The 25,045-nt window shown below is 36.0% G+C and overlaps 1 protein-coding gene across 8 annotated transcripts in view; it reads left to right on the forward strand.

Annotated features, from left to right (window-relative positions):
* MME (membrane metalloendopeptidase) overlaps positions 1-25,045 on the forward strand; it is a 106,235-nt gene that overhangs the window by 63,186 nt on the left and 18,004 nt on the right. For all 8 annotated transcript variants that reach the window (XM_054480049.2, XM_054480050.2, XM_063661310.1 and 5 more), the window contains 7 exons: positions 68-166; positions 2,859-2,939; positions 4,267-4,370; positions 16,092-16,150; positions 22,616-22,735; positions 24,230-24,363; positions 24,468-24,533. In XM_054480049.2, the coding sequence (XP_054336024.1) occupies positions 68-166; positions 2,859-2,939; positions 4,267-4,370; positions 16,092-16,150; positions 22,616-22,735; positions 24,230-24,363; positions 24,468-24,533 (663 nt within the window). The remainder of the gene's footprint in view (positions 1-67; positions 167-2,858; positions 2,940-4,266; positions 4,371-16,091; positions 16,151-22,615; positions 22,736-24,229; positions 24,364-24,467; positions 24,534-25,045) is intronic.

Raw genomic sequence — 25,045 nt, forward strand, 5'->3', positions numbered from 1 at the left:
ATTTTTAAAAATCTGTGTTACAAAGAATGAATTAATGACCTATATTTGTCTTCTGTTCTGATTTGAGGTCGAGGATTTGATTGCACAGATCCGAGAAGTTTTTATTCAGACTTTAGATGACCTCACTTGGATGGATGCCGAGACAAAAAAGAGAGCTGAAGAAAAGGTAAAGAGCAGGCAGCTAACTAGCAAAGAAAAATCTGTATAGGAGAAATTAACTTTAAAAACATTTAGGAAAAAAATATAATCAAAGATTGCATAAAAACTTGTAAGCTCCTTCAATATGTAGTGTTTCTAGAAAGAGTTTTTGTGGATAAAGATATATTTCTACAATTTTAATATTTTATCTCTGCAACCAATACTCTAGCAAGGTGAAAATATTAAGTTTCTGTTCAAGCAAATGTAAGGTGGTGCATTATTGGTGCATTATCAGATCTATAATTAAAGAGATGTTGAAGAAGCTTTTTTATAACTATTCCTGCCCATCCATATTGTGCAGCTTTTATTGAGACTTTTACTGTCTTGCATAAGAATAAGTCTAAGATTTCTCAGGAAATCTTAGGTTTAAATTTACTGTGATCACTTGTCTTTATAATTATATAATAACTAGGGGGAACATGTCCTGTGAAAACTGTGAACATGCTTTATGAGCAACATGCACATGCATCCTGACTAATCTCTGTAGTTAGGGTGGCAGAAAAAGCAGACGATTTGGATTGATAGAGGAGACCATAATAAATGTATTTTAATAAGATAATCCACCTCTGGTCTAGTTTTCTTTTAGAATTAAATCACATGGAAGGGCTATCTTTTTTCAGCTCTCAAAGAGCCCTGAGTGGGTTAGGCCTGGAACCTCAGCCCCCAGTATTGCTATCTTTCCATCACTCTGGCCAGCTCTTCAGACATTCAGGTTGGATTTGCTCCTTTCATGTCACAGCTGTGCATGACATGGCTCTGCTTGGTAAATCCAGATGGATTGTTCTGGATCAGCATTTCCAAAGTGGTGTCACAAAATACTGGACATGCACGTTGTTCCACAAGAGGCTCATGGTCAAAAGAGTTTGGTGAACACTTCTTATAGGAAGGCTTCCCTCATCTCACCCTAGGCTGGGTTACATGCTCCTAGGGTGTGATTTTATTATCATACTTGGGAGTTAATATTTATTTCACTGCTTATCATTGCTGTTTACAATAAGCTGTTTATGGGTGGGGGCAGGGGGGCAGAAAATACTGCCTAGCATTATATCCTCAGCCCTTTACAACATACCTAGCCCTTGGTAGACCCTTGAAATATATTGAGTGAATAAATTGATAAATTAATTTCCCATCCTGGACATTTATAATAACTTGTGATTCTAACCTTATAATCTAACCCATTTTTACTTGTAAGAAGTCCTGCAATAAAGAAACTTGCTTAATGTTTTTGCTACAGTATTTACCCAAAGTAATTGACAATAATTTTTTTGTGTGTTTACTACCTTATACTTTCTGTAGAGTTTGTATGCTTTAGAACACTCTTTAAGGAAATGTCTTACAGTAAATAAAGTATCATTGAGTTGGGGCTGGTTTATCATGACTGATGGCAAACCTACAAGAAAATGGGTTGGGCCTCAGTGACTTCAGTGATACATATGAGGCCTGATCCACTGACTGGGGAAACCCTGGGCTCATGTAACAGATTGCAACAAAACTGCATCCATTTGATGGGAAACCATGTAACTCAGAGATACAGGGTAAACCCCCCATGAAAAATTTAAATTAATTAAATTATTTAAGAGTGATATGAAGTGGTAAAATCAAAAGTCAAGTATCATTGAGAAAATCAAGAGAGAAATAAAATAAAAATAGAAATAGCAAGTAGTAAACAAGTGATAATGAAATAATAAAATAAGTAAAATAAACCATTTTAAAATAATTAAAAATGAACTTTAGAAATAGTGATAAATAGGCCAGGTGCAGTGGCTCACTGGTGTAATCCCAGCACTTTGGGAGGCTGAGGCAGGCAGATTGCTTGAGCCCAGGAGTTTGAGACTAGCCTGGGCAACATGGCGAAATGCTGTCTCTACAAAAAATACAAAAATTATCTGGGTGTGGTGGTGCATGCCTGTAGTCCCAGCTATTTGGGAGGCTGAAATGGGAAGATCACTTGAGCCCAGGAGGTGGAGGTTGCAGTGAGCCCTGATTGTGCCACTGCACTTCAGCCTGGGCAACAGAGCAAGACCTTGTCTCAAAAGAAAAAAAAAAAAGGAAAAGAAAAAGATAGTAGTAAATACATGATAAATATGAGCTGGAATAACAAGGAAAACCCTGTTTTCCACTTAACTAATTAATGTCATTTATTGAACTTGAGAAGATAGGTACACTGACTTTGGAGAATGAAGGAGAACATAAAAACTCCAGGAACCAATATTTAGGAATAGTATTAGCAGTAAACCTATAAGCCCATATCTGTTTTCTCAGTCAAATCAATGAGGCAGAAAGATAATTATAACCTGCTAGAACGGAAGCTCTAAATATTACTCCTTCCAAAAAATTGAAAAAAAACCTTTGAGAAAAAAAGTTCATAAAAGTACAAAATGTGTGGAACAATGAGTTTAGTCAGTTTTTATGTTGGTTTTCTTGAGAAAGCTGCAGCCCATAAGGATAAGGCATTAGAAACTCAATTTCAGACCCGATTTTCATTTATTCTTGAACCTCCCAGGAAAAAGCCATTGCAAAGATCTCTGTTTAAGTATGTCAGACACTCATTTTATGAACAGTATGGATTAAGTTATTCAATTGCTAGTCATGGGCAGATTATAAATTTGTATCTGAAAGTTATATAATCATCTTCACATTCAATATTATAATTTTCATAGGCCTTAGCAATTAAAGAAAGGATCGGCTATCCTGATGACATTGTTTCAAATGATAACAAACTGAATAATGAGTACCTTGAGGTAAGTCTTTATAAAATAGACTCTGGACTACTGATACGTAGGGCTGGTAGTAGTGTTATTTTTAGCTATGGGGTGCCCGAAATTATGTGAAGTAGCCTGAAACCACAGGTTGTATTATATAAAGCCTTCAATGCTGGTGCCAGAATGATATTTGTTTTAGCCTTTTTGTTTTCATTAGCTAGGACTATATTTGGTTATTGTTCATTTGGTTTCCATATATTCCATTTTAAGAACAGTAAGTAAAATCTGGTGTCCTTTAAAGAGTATCAAGGAAGGGATAGACATCAAGGTGTTGAACAACAGGCAGTCTTCTTATCTCGTTTTACACAGGCTTCGAGTTTCCCTCCACCTTCTAAGTTTTCCTCTACTGGATAAACCAATTCATGCCTACTGTATTTTAAAAACAAAACAAAACAAACCCTGATATTTGAGAACTGAAAACTATTTTGTTCTGCCCTGGTAATGTAACAGTTAAAGGAGCAAAGAGTTGCTTAAAGTCACTACAGTGCTGATTTCAGAACTCAACTGAAAGTCTTGTTGCTAACTTTGCAGCCACCACAACTACATGATACCCTGGTGACAGTGAGGTGATCCTTGCCCAGGTCCTGGGATGACAATGATTCCTCATTCATTGATTACTAGTCTAGCATGGGGATTTGCAAGCCATACTGTCTTCTTCTCTCTTTCCATTTGCAGAAGAAACTTGACTTTTTCTTTTAAATGAGCTGGTTATAGCTTGCAAGCCCCAGGGGTCCTTAGAGCAGGAGCGTAGTGGCTATGAACACAGACTCAAAACCAAGTTCCTTGATTCCAGATCCCAGTTCCACCACTCATTTAAACTTGGGCAAGTGACTAAATTGTATCTCAGTTTCCTTGACTTTAAAATGGGGATAGGAGCCCTTAGTTCATCGGTATTAAATGAGCATAATGTTAGATTCTATTAGTATAATAGAATTAAATGAGTATAATGTATAATTTAAAGTACTTAGAATAGTACTTGGCACATGGTAAGTACTAAAGAAGAATGTGCTATTATCCATATGTGTTATGTGAAGATTAATGTCATTAATGTGAGGTTTGTTTGACACTTGGTTTCATTTGATTATTATAAAATAATAGACTGAATTTGTGATTTGGCTGGAGTACTGACCTGTGATATACTAATAGAATTAGGTTAATTGGAACTACATCCTTTTTTGGTAAGTTTTTTAATGCTCTCTGTTAACTTTATTGACTGATATAATTTAAGAAAATCCCTATGTTTTTTAGCAAAAATTTTGAAGATACCGGTTTTAATATTTCTCCCCAAATCTCTTATATAATACAGTTGAACTACAAAGAAGATGAATACTTCGAGAACATAATTCAAAATTTGAAATTCAGCCAAAGTAAACAACTGAAGAAGCTCCGAGAAAAGGTGGACAAAGACGAGTGCGTATATTCTCATTTCTAATGTGATCATTTAGAAGCAGGTCTTTCCCTCCTTTCTTTGTTGGATTAAGTGAAAGAGCCTCAGTTAGAAAAATATTAAAAAGTACGAAGTCCTCTTTTTATTGAGAACTTCTAAAAGCATCTAATTATGGTATACTAAAGATATGGGTCAAGACTTTAACCAGATTAAAATACCTTTCTCATTAAGGTATCCTCAAATTTACATTTCTTTAGTTTCGCCTTATATCATTGCCTATCAGCTCAATTTATTTGTGAACAAGATTCTCAAAAACCTTAGCTTAAGTAAGCCAATTCATAGCTCCTTTAAGCCTTCTCTTAGGCCTTACTCTGTGTCCAGAATTTTCTTCTGCTGGCAGCCCCACCTTTTTTCTATCAGTCAATCCCACAACTCCATCCCTTTCATAGATAGTTAATGTAAGACTTTTCTAACCCTGTGATAGTCAAATAGGAGATACCAGGAACTATTCTTATTCAGTCTTCTTATGCTCTTAATCTCTGCTTATTAGTGACATCAGTACTTCCTGATAACTATTAGTTTAGAGTTTATTTTTTCTATTAAATAGATATAACTAACATATTTATCAGCATGTGTGTTTATGCACCTAAATTCCTAGAACCACATATGTTGACTTTTTCTCCCTAGGCTCTTAGCCCCTAGAGAACAGGGGCTATTCCTTTTGACCATAAAGTCTCAGCATCTAGCATACTGAAGAATCTCAGTTAAAACAAAATTAATGAGTGAGTGAGCAAGTGAAAAATAAATATACTAACTTGATTTGTGTGGTCACTAACACAGTAACATGCCAAAGAGGTGCTTGTTTCATTCATGCATTCATTTATCCTTTCATGCATTTATTAACATTTTGGAACACGAAGTCCAGGTGTCACTGGGTACTGGGAGAATCAAAGGTGAACTTTGATTACATTACAAGAGCAGAAGGTAGACAAGACATGATGTAATAAACTGCACCACCAGGAGGGAAATGTCGTGCCAAGCAAAGTACAAAGTGCTGTGGGCTTATTTGATGATAAGACTGTTCTGTTCTCAGTAAACCAAGTACAGGTTGGACAAAACCACTAATGGAAATGCCAATACATTTCAATCCTTACTCAACATGTTGAACTCTTGCAACACTGACGTGTCCTGAAAGAGAGAGCAACTCTTTTGCTGACTTCTAAGTTTATATTGGAACAAATATTGTGTTGTTTGATGCTAAAAATGGGATTGCAAATATTACAGAATGTTTAGTGTCCCATCTGGGAAAGAAGGAGAGTGAATAATCAAGTTACCATATCCTGTCTCTTGAAACACACAAAAAGTTATGCAAAATAATTATCTGGGTGAATTTATGATCTGAGAAATTTCTTATAAGTCTGTATATTTGTATTTCTTTAAAAATAGACATACTAAGGTTTAATAATTGTTAGCACTATAAAATATCTATAGACAAACACTGTCAAATATTATTTCTGAAATGGCCAAATTAACCAGTACCCATAGGACATCAGGAAATTTCTTCATAATTCTAGAAATAGTTGTTGAATTATTGCTTGATGTTTTCTTTTGAAGTTAACATAGTGCCAGTTTCATAATCATTTTGTCATAAAATTTACGCTGTTCATTCCCTTTCATCATATGGGCTGATTTTCTCTGCATTCTTCTCTTTTCAAGATAGATAATCAAAAGCCAAAAGTGTATACAATATTTTAATGAATGTTTGGTCAATAGCACACATGCTTCAGTAGTACTTTTTGGTCCTCCCCATGAGCTTCTGATGATCACAAATGCAATATGAATTCTAAGGTCTTCTCTGCTATACGGAGCCAGCTTTCCTTTCTTTCCTATAGTCTGCCTGTATACCAGACACAAAGGTTCAAAACTCTAGCTGCACATGATAATCACCTGGGGAACATTTTAAAAAATACTGATTCCCCAGCTCAAGCACCCTAGAATGTGATGTAATTGTTCTGTAGCTGGAACCCAGATACTGGTATTCTTTTTAAGTACCACCCACCAAGTGAGAACCCCTGAGTTAGTGTTATTTCCTTTTTGTATGATATCATTGCTGTTCATATTCAATTTTATGGAATTTTTCACAAGATGATGCCTTTAATTTGGCAATTTAGGTTTAAAATTTATTTTTATCTTCCAAAATAATCAGAAACCCTCTGACAGTAATTGCATCAAATCATTAAGACTGAGCCCTATAAGATACAACATGATTGAAGCTCCTCTCATTTTATTAAGATTTCTTGCAGGGAAAGTTACTGACTTATTTTGAACCTGCTTAATAGTAATAAAGTTGGCTGGACATGGCTCAGACCTGTAATCGCACCACTGCAGTCCAGCCTGGGCGACAGAGCAAGAATCCGTCTCAAAAAAAAAAAAGTAATAAAGTCATTTCTCTTTTTTCTTTTCTCTTTTTGTGGAGCACCAAGTTCAAGTCCTTGCTGTGTATGTTTAGACAGATAATTTCTGTTGCTTCTACTTGTTCACATAGCCCATAGTTACATCTTAGAGAATTACATTTTCAGATGCTCAAGATCCTCACTCCCAAAGTCTTGAAAGAGAAATATGTGTGCATACCCAAAATTGAAGGGACAGAGTTGAGACTTTTGTAGGGTTGTATTGTAGGGCACTTTAGAGAAATGATGATGCATTCAATTTTCAAGGCAGCAACTCATGTAAATAAATTCAATTAGCCAAATAGTAAACTTCTAGACACTTTTTCCCCCCAATTCACATGCTCTCACTGGGCAAACTCATTTTACTTCTTGACATCTATCATCATGTCAGCTGAATATTTGTATTTGACTGAGATCCATTTACTAAGATTCAAATCCAAATGTCTAGATGCTTATGAAACATCTCCATGTAGATGTCTTATTGACCCTAAAAACACAGCATTTGCCATTTAGGCAAAAATTAATATCTGCCCATTTTCTAACAACCTCCATTTTACTGCTACCAAGACAGAAACCAAGGACTCATTTTAATCATCCTAGACTTATCCCTTTCTGTTATTCCTGACATCTACAGTGATAGTTAATTCAAATCTCCATTTAAAAAAAAAAAAGTCTGCATCCACCAGCTGCTATTTAAATATTACGTAGGAATGGGAAGAGAGGGGATCTCCAGCTCACCATTCCCATGGTCACTTCTGTAATTCAGACATTTCTCACTGTTCATTGACTCATCTCAATTATTATCCTACTTTTTATTACCAACCATCTTCTATATCTTCAGTTTATCCTCCACACTACTACCTTAGAGATTGTTTTGAAGACACAAATTGGCATGTTATTTCGTGATGAAAACACTTCAGTGTATCCCTGTTGCCTGTCTCATGATGTGTGACCGTTTTGAAGAGAACCAAGGTTCTTCATACCCCACGCTAGCACTCCAGAGTTCCTTCACATTCACCCTACACCTGACCATTGTCCAAAGCTCCAGCCATATGAATTACTTCCAAATCTTTTCTCTGTCTTTCTTACATCTTTGTCTCTTACCCTGGACCACCCTTTATGCCCTGGTTCATCTAACAGAAACCTACACATGGTTTGATTAAACTTTAAGTGTCACCTCCTTCCTCACAGCACCCCATTGCATATTTCTCTTCACCTTGGGCTGTACTACACTTTGCACATTTTTGTCAAAGTACCAGTACATTTTACTACGTTTAGTTGGACTAGCCCCTGTTGAAAGCAAAAACCAGATATTTGTGTCACCAGAGCTTAAACACTAATGAACAGAATGTAGCTCTTTATAAATGTTTATGGGATGAATAAATGATAAAATTGCCAATTTGTAATAATGATAATAAAACTAACTCTGCTGCTAAAATAAAAATGGTCACATCTGGCTGGGCCCAGTGGCTCATGCCTATAATCCTAGCACTTTGGGAGGTCGAGGTGGGCGGATCACTTGAGGTCAGGAGTTTGAGACCAGCCTGGCCAACATGGTGAAACCCTGTCTCTACTGAAAATACAAAAATTAGCCAGGCATGGTGCCATGCACCTGTAATGCCAGCTACTCAGGAGGCTGAGGCAAGAAAATCACTTGAACCCGGGAGGTGGAGTTTGCAGTGAGCCAAGATTGTGCCACTGCACTCCAGCCTGAGCAACAGAGAGACACTCCATCTCAAAGAAAAAAAAAAATGGTCACATCCAAACATTTCACTATCATGGCTGGTGAAGATACATGACATCATCTTTAACAAATTCATGAAATTGAGGAAGTCGGGAAGTCTGCACGTGAGACACCCAAGTTAATAATTTAGCTAAAAGGGCCTCCCTCTGCTCTTATGAGTGGTTGGCACCTGCAAAGGACAGGGATTTAGTTTTGTTTTTTTTTTTTTGAGATGGAGTCTCACTCTGTCACCCAGGTTGGAGTGCAGTGACACCATCTCGGCTCACTGCAACCTCCACCTCCCAGGTTCAAGTGATTCTCCTGCCCCAGCCTCCCGAGTAGCTAGGATTACAGGCGTGCACCACCATGCCCAGCTAATTTTTGTAGTTTTAGTAGAGACGGGGTTTCACCATGTTGGCCAGGCTGGTCTCGAACTCCTGACCTCAGGTGATCCACCCGCCTCAGCCTCCTAAAGGGATTTACATTTTAAAAGCTCTTGATTCATGTGGTTTCTGATGCCTAGTATATGTTTCCAAAATCATCTCAAACATTATGTCTTTTATGGATTTAGCGCCAGTTTGTAAAGAATTTTAAACATGTCATTATAACATAAAAATAGTGCTGAATCGGGAATATCCCTTTGGTTACTTAGTAATATTTCTAAAATATTTACTTCTAGTAACATGAATTTTCATCTAGAGTTCATAGAGCAAACATAAATCTCTAAAGAAAAAGATGTACAAGAACAAAACGAGTCTTGTTTTTAGACTTGATGTTATTTTGTTAGTTTCTCAGGACAGAACTTTCTGTGATATAATTGTGATGAGGGTTGCTAGTGTTTGTGAATCATAACTGTTGAGCCCTGGAGTTAACTTTTTATAAAGTACAAAGAGGAATCTCATTGGTGTGTCTCTCTTGCTGTTCTGCATCAAAATGAAAGCATACTGACATTGACAGGAGCCACGTCAATAAACATTTATTGAGTAGCTAGCTTGTGCAGAGCACTGTGATAAACAAAATAGATGATAAAGAGGAGAACAAGATGTTGCCCTTTACTCGGGAGGCTATGATCTTAAGGGGCAGATGATTAAAAATTAAATCTGATGAAAGGCACGGTTTGGTTGGTGCTATTACCAGGAAACAAAGTGCTAGAACAGCACTTTTTTCAAACCACAAAGCTTTACTTATTAGTAAAACACAATTTTTCATACCACAATTAAACCTTTACTTATTAGTAAACATTCTCTGGAATCAATATGTCAGCATTTAAATTAATATTGAGGTGAGCAGAGGATTCATGAAAAACAAAACAAAAATGATTGGCTCATTTCTGTCTGCCCTTTGGTTGCTTCAAGCATGGTGTTTTTTTTTTCTAATCTGGTGCAATTGGATGGTGGCACACCTCTGAAATAAGTGGAACCCCTAAAGCTGGCACCTCAACATCTGTGACTCCGTGGTGCATATAGAAAGTTCCTGAAAGGCCAGCACCACAAAAAATGGCAGAGCAGTTGGCACCCTGGGAAGTGACACTGTAGTTTTGCCACTGCAATGAGTGCCTAATACTCTTTTAGTGTTCCAGTTCTGCCATTCACTACCTGTGGCCTTTTAAAAGCCCTGCGGTTTCCTTATTTATAAAATGAGTAGGCTGTGCTAGACTGCAGAATGTGTCTGAGGTTCTTTCTGCCACTAAAATTCTGTGGACCTTACTGTGAAGTTTTCATAAGAGCCAGGAAGTTTTCCTCCTTGGCTTCTCCGCATCAAATGACCCAAGAGAAGAAAACAATTCTCAAGCGGCAGGCAGAGAAGTACCTCGTTTCTTTCTAAAATATCCCTTCTGATTTTTCCACTTCACTAATGTTTCTAGAACCAACCTTCTTTCTAACTAAGTTCTGTATAGTTCAACTTGAGTATCAAAGGAAAAATAATTATGCAGAACTTATATGGATAAATATGATGGCCCAGCAGTGGAAAGTTGATAGTCTCTCGAGGGTGGGCAGGCGGAGCACTGGACACTTGAGACAAATGACTCTCCATAAATGTAGACGGAGATGATTTGTAAAAAGGATTATTTGACTCAGCAAGTATTAGCCAGAAAGAAGAGATACACTAAACTTGAACAAATCACTTTAATTTCCCAAGTCAGTATCTGCCATGGCATCCTCATATTCTGCACATGTTGTAACAGATGAGAATTTTAGATTTTTACTTTTTATGCTTCCATTAAGCCAACAGAGTCTTTGCAGATTTTCATTGTGTTTTGGAGTTGTGAGCAAAATGTGTTTTATTGGCAAAAAGATTTCTGCTTTTCAGTCAGCATTTGATGAGGGATTCTGTTTTGTTTTGTTTTGTTTTGCTTTGTTTTGTTTTCCAGAGGGGGAAGGGGAATTAGAAAAGGAAGCTGAATAATTTAAAGGTTGAAATTGTAGGTAGTTCTTTTTTAAAAACAAAACAAAAATATCTTCTTCAAACAACACAATTAAAAGGTCCTAAACTTCCATTTAAACTGAAAGAACTTTGCAAAAGAATTCTGATACATTTATTTCAGTGTCATCTCTTGAAAGGACAACATTCAACGGTGCACAGTTTCTGATAGCCACCACTCTCTACGACGTGCGTAGCAATGGTGCCCTCTGCCCTCCTAGAGTCACAGGATGAAATGGGTCAGCACTCCGAGAGCTTGGAGGACCCAATGATATACCAAGGCCCAAATAGCTGAGTGCCTACTATGCTCCAACCACTGGTCTTAGCCTTAGGATTCAATTAAGAACAAAACATGGAGTATTCCTGCCTTCATGGAATTACCTTCTAATGAGCTAGGTAGACAATAGTCTTATCTCAAGTTATGTAAGTACTGAGGGTTATATAGTATGGAATAGGTTTCAGTTCTTTCCTGGAAGTTCTCAGAATTACTTTAAATCAGGAGAAAAGTCACCAAAGAAAATTCTGACAGAAATGATCCACCCACCCAAGTGTCTCCAAAATTGGGAATCTCTCCGAAATAAAGCACACCAAGTGTGTATGCGCATATATGTGCATGTACACATATATAAGGTTAGCAAAGACTAAAAAGATTATGCCTTGTTGCCAAACAGAACTACACACAAACAACTGGTAACATCTAGGAAAGCAGTAGTAATTTTCCATTACCTTTTGTTGAAAGAGAAGTGGCTTCTCTCAGTTTAGTGTCAGAATGAAAGTCCTAGCCTCAGACAGATTCAGGTAAGTCACCCGGAGTGCTTCAGTTATGTTAACAACCGTATGCAACAATAGAAGTTCTTTGGTCCTACTGTGCTTTTGCCTTTGGGTAAAAAGTTACACTTATGGATCATTGGGAAGAGCCTGTGCTATGGAGTCAGGGGGTGAGGGGAGTAGACCTGAGTCAGAATTCCTGCTTTGCCTCCTAAGCTCTGAACCTAGAATTTTTCCTTTATAATCTGGTGATAATGACTTCACTTTTGTCCTGCATGGTTGTGTTGTATGTTGTATAATGCACCTAGAACATAACTTAAGTGCTCATTAAATAGTAACCAGTGTGACATAGTAGTAAGAAATGGTCATCTTCATTTTTAAAGAGGATGGCAAGAAAATGGCATTAATCCCTGTAATGAAATTTCGTATATAGTGCAGATCAACACTTAGGAGTAGGAGATTTGATTGCAAGGTGAGCAGGTTCCTATTCTTCTTAGTTTAAATATAATTTTCCCAGTTATATAACGTAATTTGTAGGTGTATTAGGAAAGAGTTTAATAACCATATTGTGCCTCAGTTTCTATACCTGCAAATATATGGATGGTTTGAAAGATGAATAAAAGTACATGGAAAACTTCAAAGTCTCGAAGAGAGAATATTGATAAATGTAAAGGATTAGAGTGATTATTGTGATTACAAGATAAGAATTCTTTCCACCCAGGGGACTGGAGGAAGACACAGAAAAACTATCGTATTGCACTGCTGATTTCAAAGGAGTTGCTTTGAGACTACTAAATGCTGAGAAATTGAACACTGGCAGTAAAGGCTCACTAACACTTTTGTTGTTTTCAGTTTTTAAGTTACACAAGAGTGGGTGAAAAAAAATTTATTCTAGGTGCTTTTGCAATCTAGTGGGTTTATTATACCCAAAAGGCTATAGGATCAGTCTGTTGTCTTCTGCTTTTCTTCCTAGCTATAAAAATTATTTCTGCACACTTTCATCAGCACTAAGCTTCTTCAGGGCAATAAGAGATACAAGAGAAACACCTGGTTCCTCTGTCAAGTATATTTCAGTTCTATTCCCCACCCACATTGTTAGCTCAGCTTTGAGGGCCATACTGCTTCTAGTGGCCCCTCTGTTTTACTGCCAAATGCCCGCAAATGAGAATAAGCTTACCTGACAAAATTACATCTCATAAATTAAAAATAAGGTGTCTTCCTTCCTGCTTCCCCACTCTTCACTTTATACCACATACATCCCCACATTTGTATGCATACAGACCACCAGAGGAAGGATGAGAAATGGAAGAACAGGGGTTCATCTCTCAAGTCTGATACTGCTCTGTGGAGGCTATTAGTGTTTGGCCTCCACACTTTAAAGGTATCTTCAGGTAACCTACACTATCTATTATTTTAGGGCAAGAATCACTACCATTTCACTTTCTCTTTGTGAATTTTCTCTTCTCTGTGCTGCCAGTCAGCATCAAATTTGGATTGCATTCAAACCAAAAGAACTTACAGTTTTTGTTACATCACTGTTTAGTTGGCCCTGTTAATTTAGCTTTTATATTAACATTGAGAGATATTTCGTGATTGATCACAAATATTAGACATTCAGTCTATAGCTGTTATCATCACCTTATTTAAGATGTAATGATCTAATCACAGTACTTCCAGTTCTGATTATTACCAGGGACAAAATGTCCTGTGCTTTTGGTAATTCCCCAGACTGGTTTGAGGGCACGTCAAGAAAGATCTCAAAGAAGAAAAGGCAAATACTACACACCAGTGCTGTGTAAACCCAACCGCCATAATTCTAATTTTATTTGAATGTTCGGTGGTCATAAATAGCTACCTATTTTCTTTATGGTATAATTCACACTGGACATTTTAATATGCAAAACTCTCCCTGCTGGAAATTTGCAAACATAAATCAAAATGCAATCTTGAAGCCCTCAATGTAATGTAACAGAAGAGCAGAAAAGCACTAAAACAAAAGGTATGACATTTATTTTTACAAAAGCGACAGACACAAGATGGATAATATATAAACTTCATTCGTGTCCCACTTTTGTGATCTATTGTTATCTGAAACATTAATTTCATATATCCTCTTCCTCTCCTCTGTAATAACAATTTAAAAACAACTTGGATTGGCACCTCTTCTATTTCAATATTAGGATTTTTGACTAGTCCAGAGCCAAAAAAATGTGCAACTGTTATTTGTAATTACCTGTAAAAGCCCATGTAGAATTCACTGTCACTAAACCAGAAGTTCACAATTGAGAAACTGAGCCCTAAAACCACTGAGACCCAGATACCTGTTAAATTAACTTTTATAGCAATTAAAATTTTAATAACTATAAGCTGTTTACTTAAAAAATTTGCTGCCATGTTTGCTATGAAAATGTCGAGGACACATCAGAATTACCTTTTAGAAATCATGCAAGGAACAATGTTTCCCCCTAGGAGTAGTAAGAGCACATTTTCCATTTTGACCTTCTTGCCAGACAGCTTGGAATCACATCTGAACCTGAATTATAGTAACTGTCTGAATATATATAAACATAGTCATAATATATTTCCTAATCATGATTTTTGTTTATTTTCTTTTATAATACTTCGTAGTCATGTAAACGCAATCTATTTGTTCTACATAGTTTCTGATCTCTCAATTTTAGTCTAATATCCCTGGGTTTACACATACATGTTTTTCTTGTGAGTCACCACAAATTACGTGGGAAGCAAATAGAGTTTAATTAAAACAAATAAAATTATATTGTTGTAATCATCAACCTGCAAGAAATATTGTAAAATACTGATGACTTGGCTGTGATGAAGTTAAGGAGGACTGATATTATCAGTCCCCCCAATCCTGTTTAAAAATGCTTTCTCGATTTAAAACAACAGCAGTAACAAACTAAGGAAGAAACACATTGATCAATCATTCTTCCCCCTCTCCAAGCTTATTTTCTTCCTAAAGAAAAATTCACAGAAATGTTAACTAAATTTTTTAAGTCTCAAATCCTTTATATAAAAAGTCTTAATAAGTTGTTGTAGACAAAACCCATTCTTAGAATTTATCAGTCAGTTGTTATATATTGCCCTGTGCTAGTTATTTTTAAGAGATCAAAATAAAATTCACTTCTGACAGCCCAAAATAGTTACTGACATTGTAACTAAAGTGACATTGTAACTAAAGCCTACTTTGTACAGCTCACCTGGCAGAGCAGGGTCTAGAAACAGTTCTGATGTAACCTAATTGTGCTAATTACTGTACACCCCTTCTGTGAGTAGGATAATTGTCATACTAACAGTTGCCATGAAAGTAGAACAACTGCAGTGAAGCCATTGGATGATGATCTATGACTACCTTAAATGTATGCATATGTGCTGACATTTAAGAGGTTATCTGAAGTCAAGCAGTATCCATTTTTCCAATGAGCAAGTAACAATATATGTAATAGTCTACTAAGATGAGAACTTTAGTCCTGTTGCACAAAATTTCTTAACACATGATTATTAATATGCAGTCTTCATAACATCTGAGCAGAGAGACATGGGAACTTTGGCTCCTATCCTCATCCCTCAAATTATCATCTGGGAGCCATTTTTTTCCATTTTCTCATTCAGCCTATAGTTATTTATGCATTTTTCTCATCTCCTCAACTAAACTGGTGTCTCCTGAAGTCAGGAACTGTATTTTATAAAATCTCTAGTTTCTATACAGAGCCTTAGACATGGTATAGACAGACAGACAGACCGACAAATCTACTTAAGAATGACCCGGGTTTCATTTTAAAGTCATACAAAAATAAATCTTTGCTCAATTAGCTGGAATGTTGTATTTTTTTAAAACACTTTTAAATGGCAATAATCAGAGACATATTACTCTAACCCAACTACTTGAGATATCTTAGTTCCCAAAAAGGTTCTTTGTAAACCAGGAATTAACTATTTTTAATATACTTGGATCTGAAGTTTTAATGACCCACACTTCAGTATTCTGTCAACTGCTCCAGAATCGTTGTCATAGTTACCTAGTATCAGGAACATAAAGCTAAATAAATTTCAATACAATCTTAACCCATTGCAATTTCTGAAGTGATACATTTTAATAGGTTTTGCAACATCAGAGGCCTCCATAAAAATCCATGCAAATAAAATAAAAGATTACAGACTTGAATATATTCTGATGTTTTTCAAGAAATAGAAATGCTTTCAAATGAGCTCTCACCTAGTGAACTAATTTTAATTTGTTGATCATGTTTCAAACAGAAAGTTAAGATTCATCTAGGAATGGTAATAATGCTTTAATTGTGTGAGTGGGTTGAATCAGATAATACAGTATCATTTGTAATGAATTCTTATGTTTTCTACAGGTGGATAAGTGGAGCAGCTGTAGTCAATGCATTTTACTCTTCAGGAAGAAATCAGATAGGTAAGGTGTATTCTTAAATACTTATTTAATATTTCTCTATTGTTCCCAACCTGTAGTGCATTGTATGACCAATTACAATACCTCTAAACAAGCACAGCTGAGGCTGAGTTATTCATCTATTGAATACATTTCTTGAAAGTAAATGCATCCGTGTACCTTCTTTCACTATAATGGGAAAATTCAGATTAGTACAAATCACGTTAAGTAGTTTTGTTTCTTTTACAATATTCTTATTTATATCTAAAATGGTTTATCTTTTTTCTAAATATTTTTATTTTATTTCTAATTATCTTTTTTAAAGTCCCTTGAATATATCTACATAAAGTCATATTGACTTTAAGACTCATTAAGCATTAGCTTCTTAAAAGGTTTCAAGAGCCAACTTTTCACAGATCCAGTCTTCCTGGAAATTCTATATGCTGGCTCTGTGAGAGATGATCCTATTCTATGTCATCTTCATTCAGGAAGGTTCCAAGGGGTTTAGAAAGTTGGAATCTCAATTATATTCGATTGAATCATATGAAATTGTATTCACCTAGCCACAATTGATCAAAAAAGAAAAAAATTTCATAAGTTCACTTATAGTATTATTACAGACATATACATACATTAACACATGAATAAATTATCATATATGATGAATAACTGAATGACATAATATGACAAAAATATTTTCCCCTTCTTGGGAAGGCCTGGACATCTTTGAACATACATTGGTTCACATATATCACTTATCACATACATTGGCTCATTTTTTTTCAAGGGGTTTTTAGCATTAGAAAGATACTCAACTGATTCAGTACTGCCAGAAATATTCTAAACAAATAGTAGAACAAGCTTCTGCAGGTGCACTTAGTACTCCAGCTGCACTCAGTCCTGCCCTTCATTTCTAAACGTGGTCTAGAATTAAGAGAGAAGATAATCTCAGCATTATTCTAAACCATTCTTCTTATATCTCAGTCTGTTGTAAGCCTCATTTTTATTGAATTCTATTACCAATTAGATTAGAAATTATAAAAAATCTTACAAGATATTTATCATTGGCTAAAAAAAACTTACCTTAAAATAAATTGTATATTTTTATGTTAAAGTTTGATTATACCTTTCCCCGTTGTTTTCAAGTCTAAAAAGAGTTAGGTTAAGAAGTTATCTACATTTTCTTCTAGTATTTTTATGATTTCTATTTTTGGAGTAAAACCTGAATCCATCTGGAATTTACCTTGGTACATGACCTGAAACTGAATTATATAAGGTAACCAGAAAAGATTGTTTTGTATAACATATAAATAATAAGTAAGATATGTTTACTTGGCTTAAAATTACTTAGCTCGAAGTCTAAGCTAATGTTTTCTGGCTAGGGAAATGATTACCCAAACCCGTACCAGAACATGCTTAATAATCAACTCCTCAGAACCTTTGCAGTCAGTCCTTTATAATATATTATTTGAAACCATTCAGATCTTGTTTTAAAATGCCTTTATCTCTAGAGAGTCTTCATTTTGAAGCCCTCTTTTTAATATTCAGTAGTTCTGTCAGTGTCTAGTTCATTTGGTACTGAGACAAACGTAATAATTAACTTTCAAGGGAATCCCAAGTCAAAGGAAGGCAACTTAGACCCCTTAGTGCTGCATTAGAGCAGAATAAGGGATGCAGCTTCATTTCAGTCCAGCCCAGGGAGGACCCTGGATCCTATCGGACCTGATGCTGGTGCATCCTCAGTAGGACCACTCTGGTATGTTCAGTCCTTCAGCCCTTCTCTAGAGTAGGCTCAGGCATTTATGCCAAGACAGGACCTTGTTTGATTCTGAATTACCCCAAGTCCCTGGAGGTGGCTCAAAATTGGCCCACTTCAAGGATTCCCTGATCAGAGAAGAGCTGAAAATATTTTCATTTTGAGTATAATGTCCTGAAACCAAAGAAGCACACAGAAAAAGGAAAAAGAAGGTAAAAGTGACCCAATAGTGGTCTATTTCACAAAATAGACAATAATCCTCTGGTAAATCGAGAATTAGCTATAATAACAATTCTGAATATGTAAAAAAGACCTTTTCCAAGATCCTTAAAATAAGGATCCAATGGAAATATAAAATAAGAAAACTTGTTAACCTCTTTTCATATGCTTGTCTGCTTCTTGAACAACAGAAGAAGGGAAATCCTTGAAATGTACACTTTTTTCCTTTCACAATTTAAATCTTCAAAGTGGGGATTGTCTTAACTAAAAATAGTTGAAGAGTCAAATCTCCATCTTTTTTCTTGATAGGAATGTTTATGTGGGCTGGGTGCGGTGGCTCATGTCTGTAATCTCAGCACTTTGGGAGGCTAAGGTGGGTGGATCACCTGAGGTCAAGAGTTCGAGACCAGCCTGGCCAACATGGTGAAACCCCATCTCTACTAAAAATACAAAAATTAGCCCAGTGTGGTGGTGGGTGCCTGTAATCCCAGCTACTCGGAAGGCTGAGGCATGAGAATCGCTTGAACCCAGGAGGCAGAGGTTGCAATGAGCTGAGATCATGCCACTCTACTCCAGCCTGGGTGACAAAGTAAAACTCTGTCTCAAAAAAAAAAAAGAAAGAAAGAGAAATGTGTGTATGTATATAAATACCCACATACCTACCTATATACATGTCTTCTGCAACACTGTCTTAATGGATTTGAGATAATGTCCATTATAAAATTAGGGTTGGTATAGAGTAGCATGTGCCATGTAAGTGAGCCCTTCCCTCCACACACACACATAGACATACAAATACTCCAAATTAGACTGCATACACTTTCTCACGGGATTGGTCATTTTATGTTGTTATGTTAAAAAAAGAACTTGTTTTGTTATATAGAGACTTACTCATATCAATAATTTCTACTCCTTAATTCAGTTTTCACCATTTTGTTAGAACTCACACATGTAGGCTACATTCCAATTTGTATGCATTCCTACTCTTCATATCAACAAAAAAGTCAATTTCCAAGAAAGAAGGCAAACTAAAAGTGCTTAATCCACTGTTCCTCTTCCTTGCATGTTTACTTCATGGAGCTCTAGAAGGCCTCCGTGCCATGACATTAGGAAAGCTGCGCTTCAATGTTTTGTCATATGGTTCTCTGTAAGTTCTAGGTGCTGTTCCGTCATCTAATTAAACCTTAAAATCTCAGTCAAGGAAATAATTTAGTGTATTCTACTGTTTCATTAAAATTGCAGAAAGGATCTTTTAAATCAATTTTTTAAATTTCTCGAATGTATAAGTTCTTTAGTGTGTTCAGTCTATGTCGAATATAAATACCTTGAGATAGTTAAATTTTCTAAATTGCCTTATTTATTCTTAGGAGTTTTATTTTCAGACTTGAAAATTAAGACTGTTTCCAAACATATTGTTACTCCATTTAATATAAAAAGAATGTTTAGACTATGCATGGTGGCTCATGCCTTTAATCCCAGTAGTTTGGAAAGCTGAGGTGGGCTGATTACTTGAGCTCAGGAGTTGATACCAGCCTGGGCAACATTGTAAAACCCCATCTCTACCAAAAACTACAAAAAATTAACTGGGCATGGTGGTGCATGCCTGTGGTCTCAGCTACTTGAGAGGCTGAGGTGGGAGGATTTCTTGAGCCTGAAAAGTGGAGGTTGCTGTAAGCCAAGGTCACACCACTGCACTTCAGCCTGTGTGACAGAGTAAGACCCTGTCTCAAAAAAAAAAAAAAAAAAAAAAAAAAAAAAAAAAAATTTAATTATTTTCCACCAAAAAAATTACTTAATTGCTGCCTTGCTGCCTTAGGCTTCATATGAAATATTCTAAAATTGAATTGCTAGCAGCCTTCAAAAAATAAACCACAGAAGTTGTGCTGGGGAGGCAAAAAAAGGGGGAAGAGGAGACACAGTCTTTTGTTTCATGGCCCAATGACTTATTTAATTAACTAACTTGTTGACAATCGTGAACATAAAAAATGCACAACTAAGCAGTTGGTTATACACAACAGATGTGACGCCTACTAGGTAACAGCAATAAGCCTAGTGGGGAAAATCCTCCTTACAGAGATTTAGCTGACAAAGTAAAAGGGGAGGTCATAATTAGCAAAGTTGAACTTGAAGACTAATATTTAATAAGAACCATAAAAGTCTTATCACTTGCCTGAAGAATGGCATATCAGGGTATGATTAAAGCAGTAGGATCTTTATAGTTAATATTTAGTCTTGATAGCACATTTCATAACAGCATTTTATATAATGGGTGGATTTTAATCAAAGTACATAGTGTGGGAGATAGTATTCACTTTAAGTTAATAAGGTACTGCACATAATTTTTATACTTTAAGCTAAAAATAAGTTCATGGCTCCATTTAGCTCAGGCTGCTACACGTGAGGTATAACTTTCATAAAAATTCTCTAAGGACAAAAGTACTTTTTTGTTGTTGTGTCATTTGAATGTTATGGCAACTTTCCAAATTTTTGTAGAGGTCTGGAGAGCAATTAAATTGCTCAGATGCTTTTTGAAGTCTTCTCTGTAAATATCTAATATTTATCCCTGAAGCCCTTACGAGGTTATATTGTGTTCAGCCCACCTGAAAGACAAAGAAATAACATGTGCTACTCTGTGTTAACTAGATCTTAAATTTCTTAAGGTCAGGGCCCTTGTTTTATATCCTTAATGTCCTGCATAGCAATGACCCAGGGCTTTGCACTTAATAGGTGTTGATACTGAAGGTTTTTTTTTAATTACAGAAAGTAATGTTTCAGTTATTCAGTGGATGCTAGAGTTTTAAGCCATTAAAGATAGAATTACTGAACTATGAACATTTAATTAATTTAATTTTAATTTCTTTCTAAGGTCAAAGATTAGTTACCTCTAAATAACATGACCCAAAATTTCATTAAACAGGGGAAATATATTCCAAGGGAAGATACTCTCCATCTTTTATTAGTATTTAAGACACATTATTAGTATATTTCATAAATAGTGAAATATATTTCATGAGAGTATACATTATAAGAGGATACTGGAATGGGGCAGGGAAGGGGAGGGTATGATGGAGATGGAGAGGTGGGAGAGGACCCTGGAGCCATAGGCCAGAAAGATGTGTTTAGCTAGAGAGCAATGGTAAGCCTTCCAAAGATTTTTAGCAGGAGAATGATGATGCCCAGAGTTGTCTTTAATCTGGCTACAGGATAGATTCAGAGAGTAGATTAGATTTAGAATAGATTGTAGTTGGGTGAGAGAGAAAGTGGGAGACTGATTAGGAAATTAAGTCATTCCTGAGACAAGGAATGAGAGTATGTGTGAACAGTAATACTGACAGGAGAAGATAAGATGCTCCTGAAAGCTACCTCACCCAGCCTCTGCCTAAGCAGACTTGTAAAAGACTGTAAAAGAAAGGAGGCATCTAAGATAAGTAGAAACATTTACTTTTGCTGATAGAGACCCTTCAAGTGCCATTAGCAGAAATAATACAAAGAGTGAGGGCCTAGAGGGGAAAATGAATTTGATGTTTGATGCATTAAATATAACACGTTTGTGAGACATCTGAATGGAGAAAGTTAGCAAGTTAACGCAGATGTCAGAGTAGACATACTGAAAACTACAATTCATTTATTTATTCACTAAACTCTGTAGGACACATTAGTAAGTTAGGGTGATCATTCATTTATTTGTCATTGATTATTCATTGATTCAGCACATTTCCTGAGCCCTGATTATGTTCCAGGTACTATTCTAGTTTTAGGCATTGTTCAATTTTAGACATTTAGATAATGAACTAGAAAAATGTATGAAATCAAAAAATAAACAAATGTATGTACAGACACACAAATCTCTGCTCTCAAAGGGCTAATATTTGAGGAGCTGGGGTAGGATTAGGGCAGACAGGAAAAGGAAGGACGGTGATCATAAAGAAGTAAATAGAATATGAGTTAGTCATAAGTGCCTTGATGAAAATAAGGTAAGGTTATGTGATTGAGGTATACCTTCAATTGAGTGGCAGTATTTATTTAAGATATTATTGTAGATGGATACAATTTCTGCAATAACATTAAAAATAATATTGGTGTTATTGAGTAATTATTTCTTCCAAATATTTATAAGGCGGAAAGGACCTTCTGAATGAAGGTCATAACTTCCCTTTGTTCCAAACTCCTTACAGCACAAAACAGTCTTAGATTGTAAAGTGAATCGTGATGATAAATCATAGATTATAGCACCACTCCAGGGTGAACTCTGTTGTCATCCATAATAAAATGCCTGCATTGGTTTCTATTACAGAAGGTTTTTGTATATAACTAAGCGAAACTGACATAGTGAACAGCAGCTTAGGAAGCACAAAGCCAACCCCAAGCCTGCCGTCACTGAATAATGCCATGGTGGCATGCGCCTGTAGTCCCAGCTACTCAGGAGGCTGAGGAGGGAGGACTGTCGCTAAGAAAATAAAAATTTTTAAAAACTTATGCCACAAATAATCTCTAACTATCTTCTCTCCTTGTAGTCTTCCCAGCCGGCATTCTGCAGCCCCCCTTCTTTAGTGCCCAGCAGTCCAACTCATTGAACTATGGGGGCATCGGCATGGTCATAGGACACGAAATCACCCATGGCTTCGATGACAATGGTAAAGTGCAGTTGACATTTTCCTTTGGCTGAGGTATATGCTCATAAATTTGATCAAGAGTTATTATAATTTATTACTACAAAGCTACATTTATTCAAACATGTATCATTTCTCTAATTTTCACCACACTTTCAATTTTCCCTTTAAATTGTTGCTTAAAGAGATCAAAAAATTCTCATAGTGAGGTAAGCAATGTGTGCTTTACGCTCTGGCAGAATGAAGTAAATATTCCCATTGGGAAAATACTATGGCGTTTGTCAGCAGCAGTGATAATACTTGGTCTTAGTTTCCTGATTGTATATGACGTATCTTGTCATACTCTTAAAGGACAGGCTGCATGTCTATGTCTTAAAATCAGATGTAAAATCAGAAAATATTGCCTCTCCAAGTGCTCATAAGACCCTTAAGCTGCTTAAGAGACCTTTTTTTTTTTCGTCTTGTACCTACTACCTAGTTCAAGTCCTTGCAAACAGTTAGGCAATTAAATGCCACCCTAAATGGCAAAATCAATTTAGAGTTTCAATCAAAGATGAATTCCTGAGAGGAATAAAGACATGAAATATGTAAAGAGGTGATAGTTAAATCTGTGACAAATTTCGTTCACAAATGGAAAGAAAGCAGAAAGAGAACAATAGAGAGAAAATACTTAATCCCCATTTTAGAGAGCCAGAGAAAGAAAAAGAGACAGAAATGTTAGAATTCTTAAAAAGACTTACTAAGTGTGTATTAACTCAAACTACGCAACAGTCTTTACAGGTAGGTTCTAATACTGTTTCTGTTTTCCAAGTGGAAAAAAATAAAAACACATGAAAGTTTTGCCCAAAGATACAAAGATAGGAACTGGTAGAACCAGGAGGTGAGTTCAAGTAGGTTGGCTACATAGCCGTTTTCTTAATCACTACATCATAGACAAATATGAAAAAGATGGTAATATTGTGTCAAAACACATGATACACATAAATGCAATTGGAGCTCATAAGGGAGAAAGATCGATGTAGTTTATGGTTGGCAGAGAAGCTATAGGAGAAAAAGACTTTTTTTTTTTTTAAAGACTTTCTGTGTGCTTGAAGTAGAGGGAAACTATGAGCCCACAGTGTCCTATGAAGGGTCCAGGAATATAAAAATGCCAGAATAAAAAGCTGACCATTTTAAAAATCTCAAAATATCAAACTAAACAGACTTGGTTCAGGTAAAAACCATTCAACAGAACAAGGCATAACTTCAAGAATATTTTGTCTGGCGGCCTCTTCTGAGATATCAAGAGCCAAATGGGAGAAATGTCTGGGTCAATGCTGAGACGCTTTAGCAAAGAAAGCTCTGGCAGTCCAGGCTTTGCCAACTCCGTGATGAGGAGGGATGACAGTTTCTCTCATCATCTGCCTAATTTAATGTTCTATCACACAGCAGTATTTCAGTCCTTGCACTTTGAATTAAAGATATCTTATAATTCTTGTTGCAATGAATTCCCATTTTACTTAAATAAATACATTATAGGCAGAAACTTTAACAAAGATGGAGACCTCGTTGACTGGTGGACTCAACAGTCTGCAAGTAACTTTAAGGAGCAATCCCAGTGCATGGTGTATCAGTATGGAAACTTTTCCTGGGACCTGGCAGGTGGACAGCACGTATGTCATTAGCATTCTCTTGAAAAGTTTTAGACATGTTCAATCTTAAGTGTATTATTGGTGTTTTTTTTTTAACAATCCTAATAAAGTGTCTTTTTTAACAGCTCAATGGAATTAATACACTGGGAGAAAACATTGCTGATAATGGAGGTCTTGGTCAAGCATACAGAGTAAGTAAAAAGATTTTCTTTCCATTTTAGTGATTTAGAGTGTTTCTCATATTTAATAATTCATTTAAAACCTTTTGCAAAAAAAGAAACTCATATAATATAAGCAGTAAATGATGAATAGAAAATGGAAAAAAATATGAGGAGAAAGAGTTGTGAATATGCTAACCATAAGGGTCAATACATTGATGTGACGGAGCTGAACACTTAAGTTTGCAAAGAGCCAAGAAGAAGAGAAAACATGGAATATTCTATCAGCTGAAAATGAGGAGAGAGCAGGTTCACAAAGGAGACAACATTTTTCTAAGAAATAATCTCTGGAATAATTTTTATTAGAAGAAATATCCCATAAGAAGGATTATTTCAGGGTCATTGACCAATATAAGAAACAGGACCTTCAGTTTTGTAGCAGGTGAAGTAGCATTTGGGAACAAAAATCAATGTAAACCACAGGCATATTAAACCATAGTTCATATATGATACAGTAAGGGACTGAAGTGATATGGTTCCAGCAC

The sequence above is a fragment of the Pongo pygmaeus genome, chromosome 2, assembly GCF_028885625.2.
Source record: "Pongo pygmaeus isolate AG05252 chromosome 2, NHGRI_mPonPyg2-v2.0_pri, whole genome shotgun sequence".
NCBI classification, from domain to species: Eukaryota; Metazoa; Chordata; class Mammalia; order Primates; family Hominidae; genus Pongo; species Pongo pygmaeus.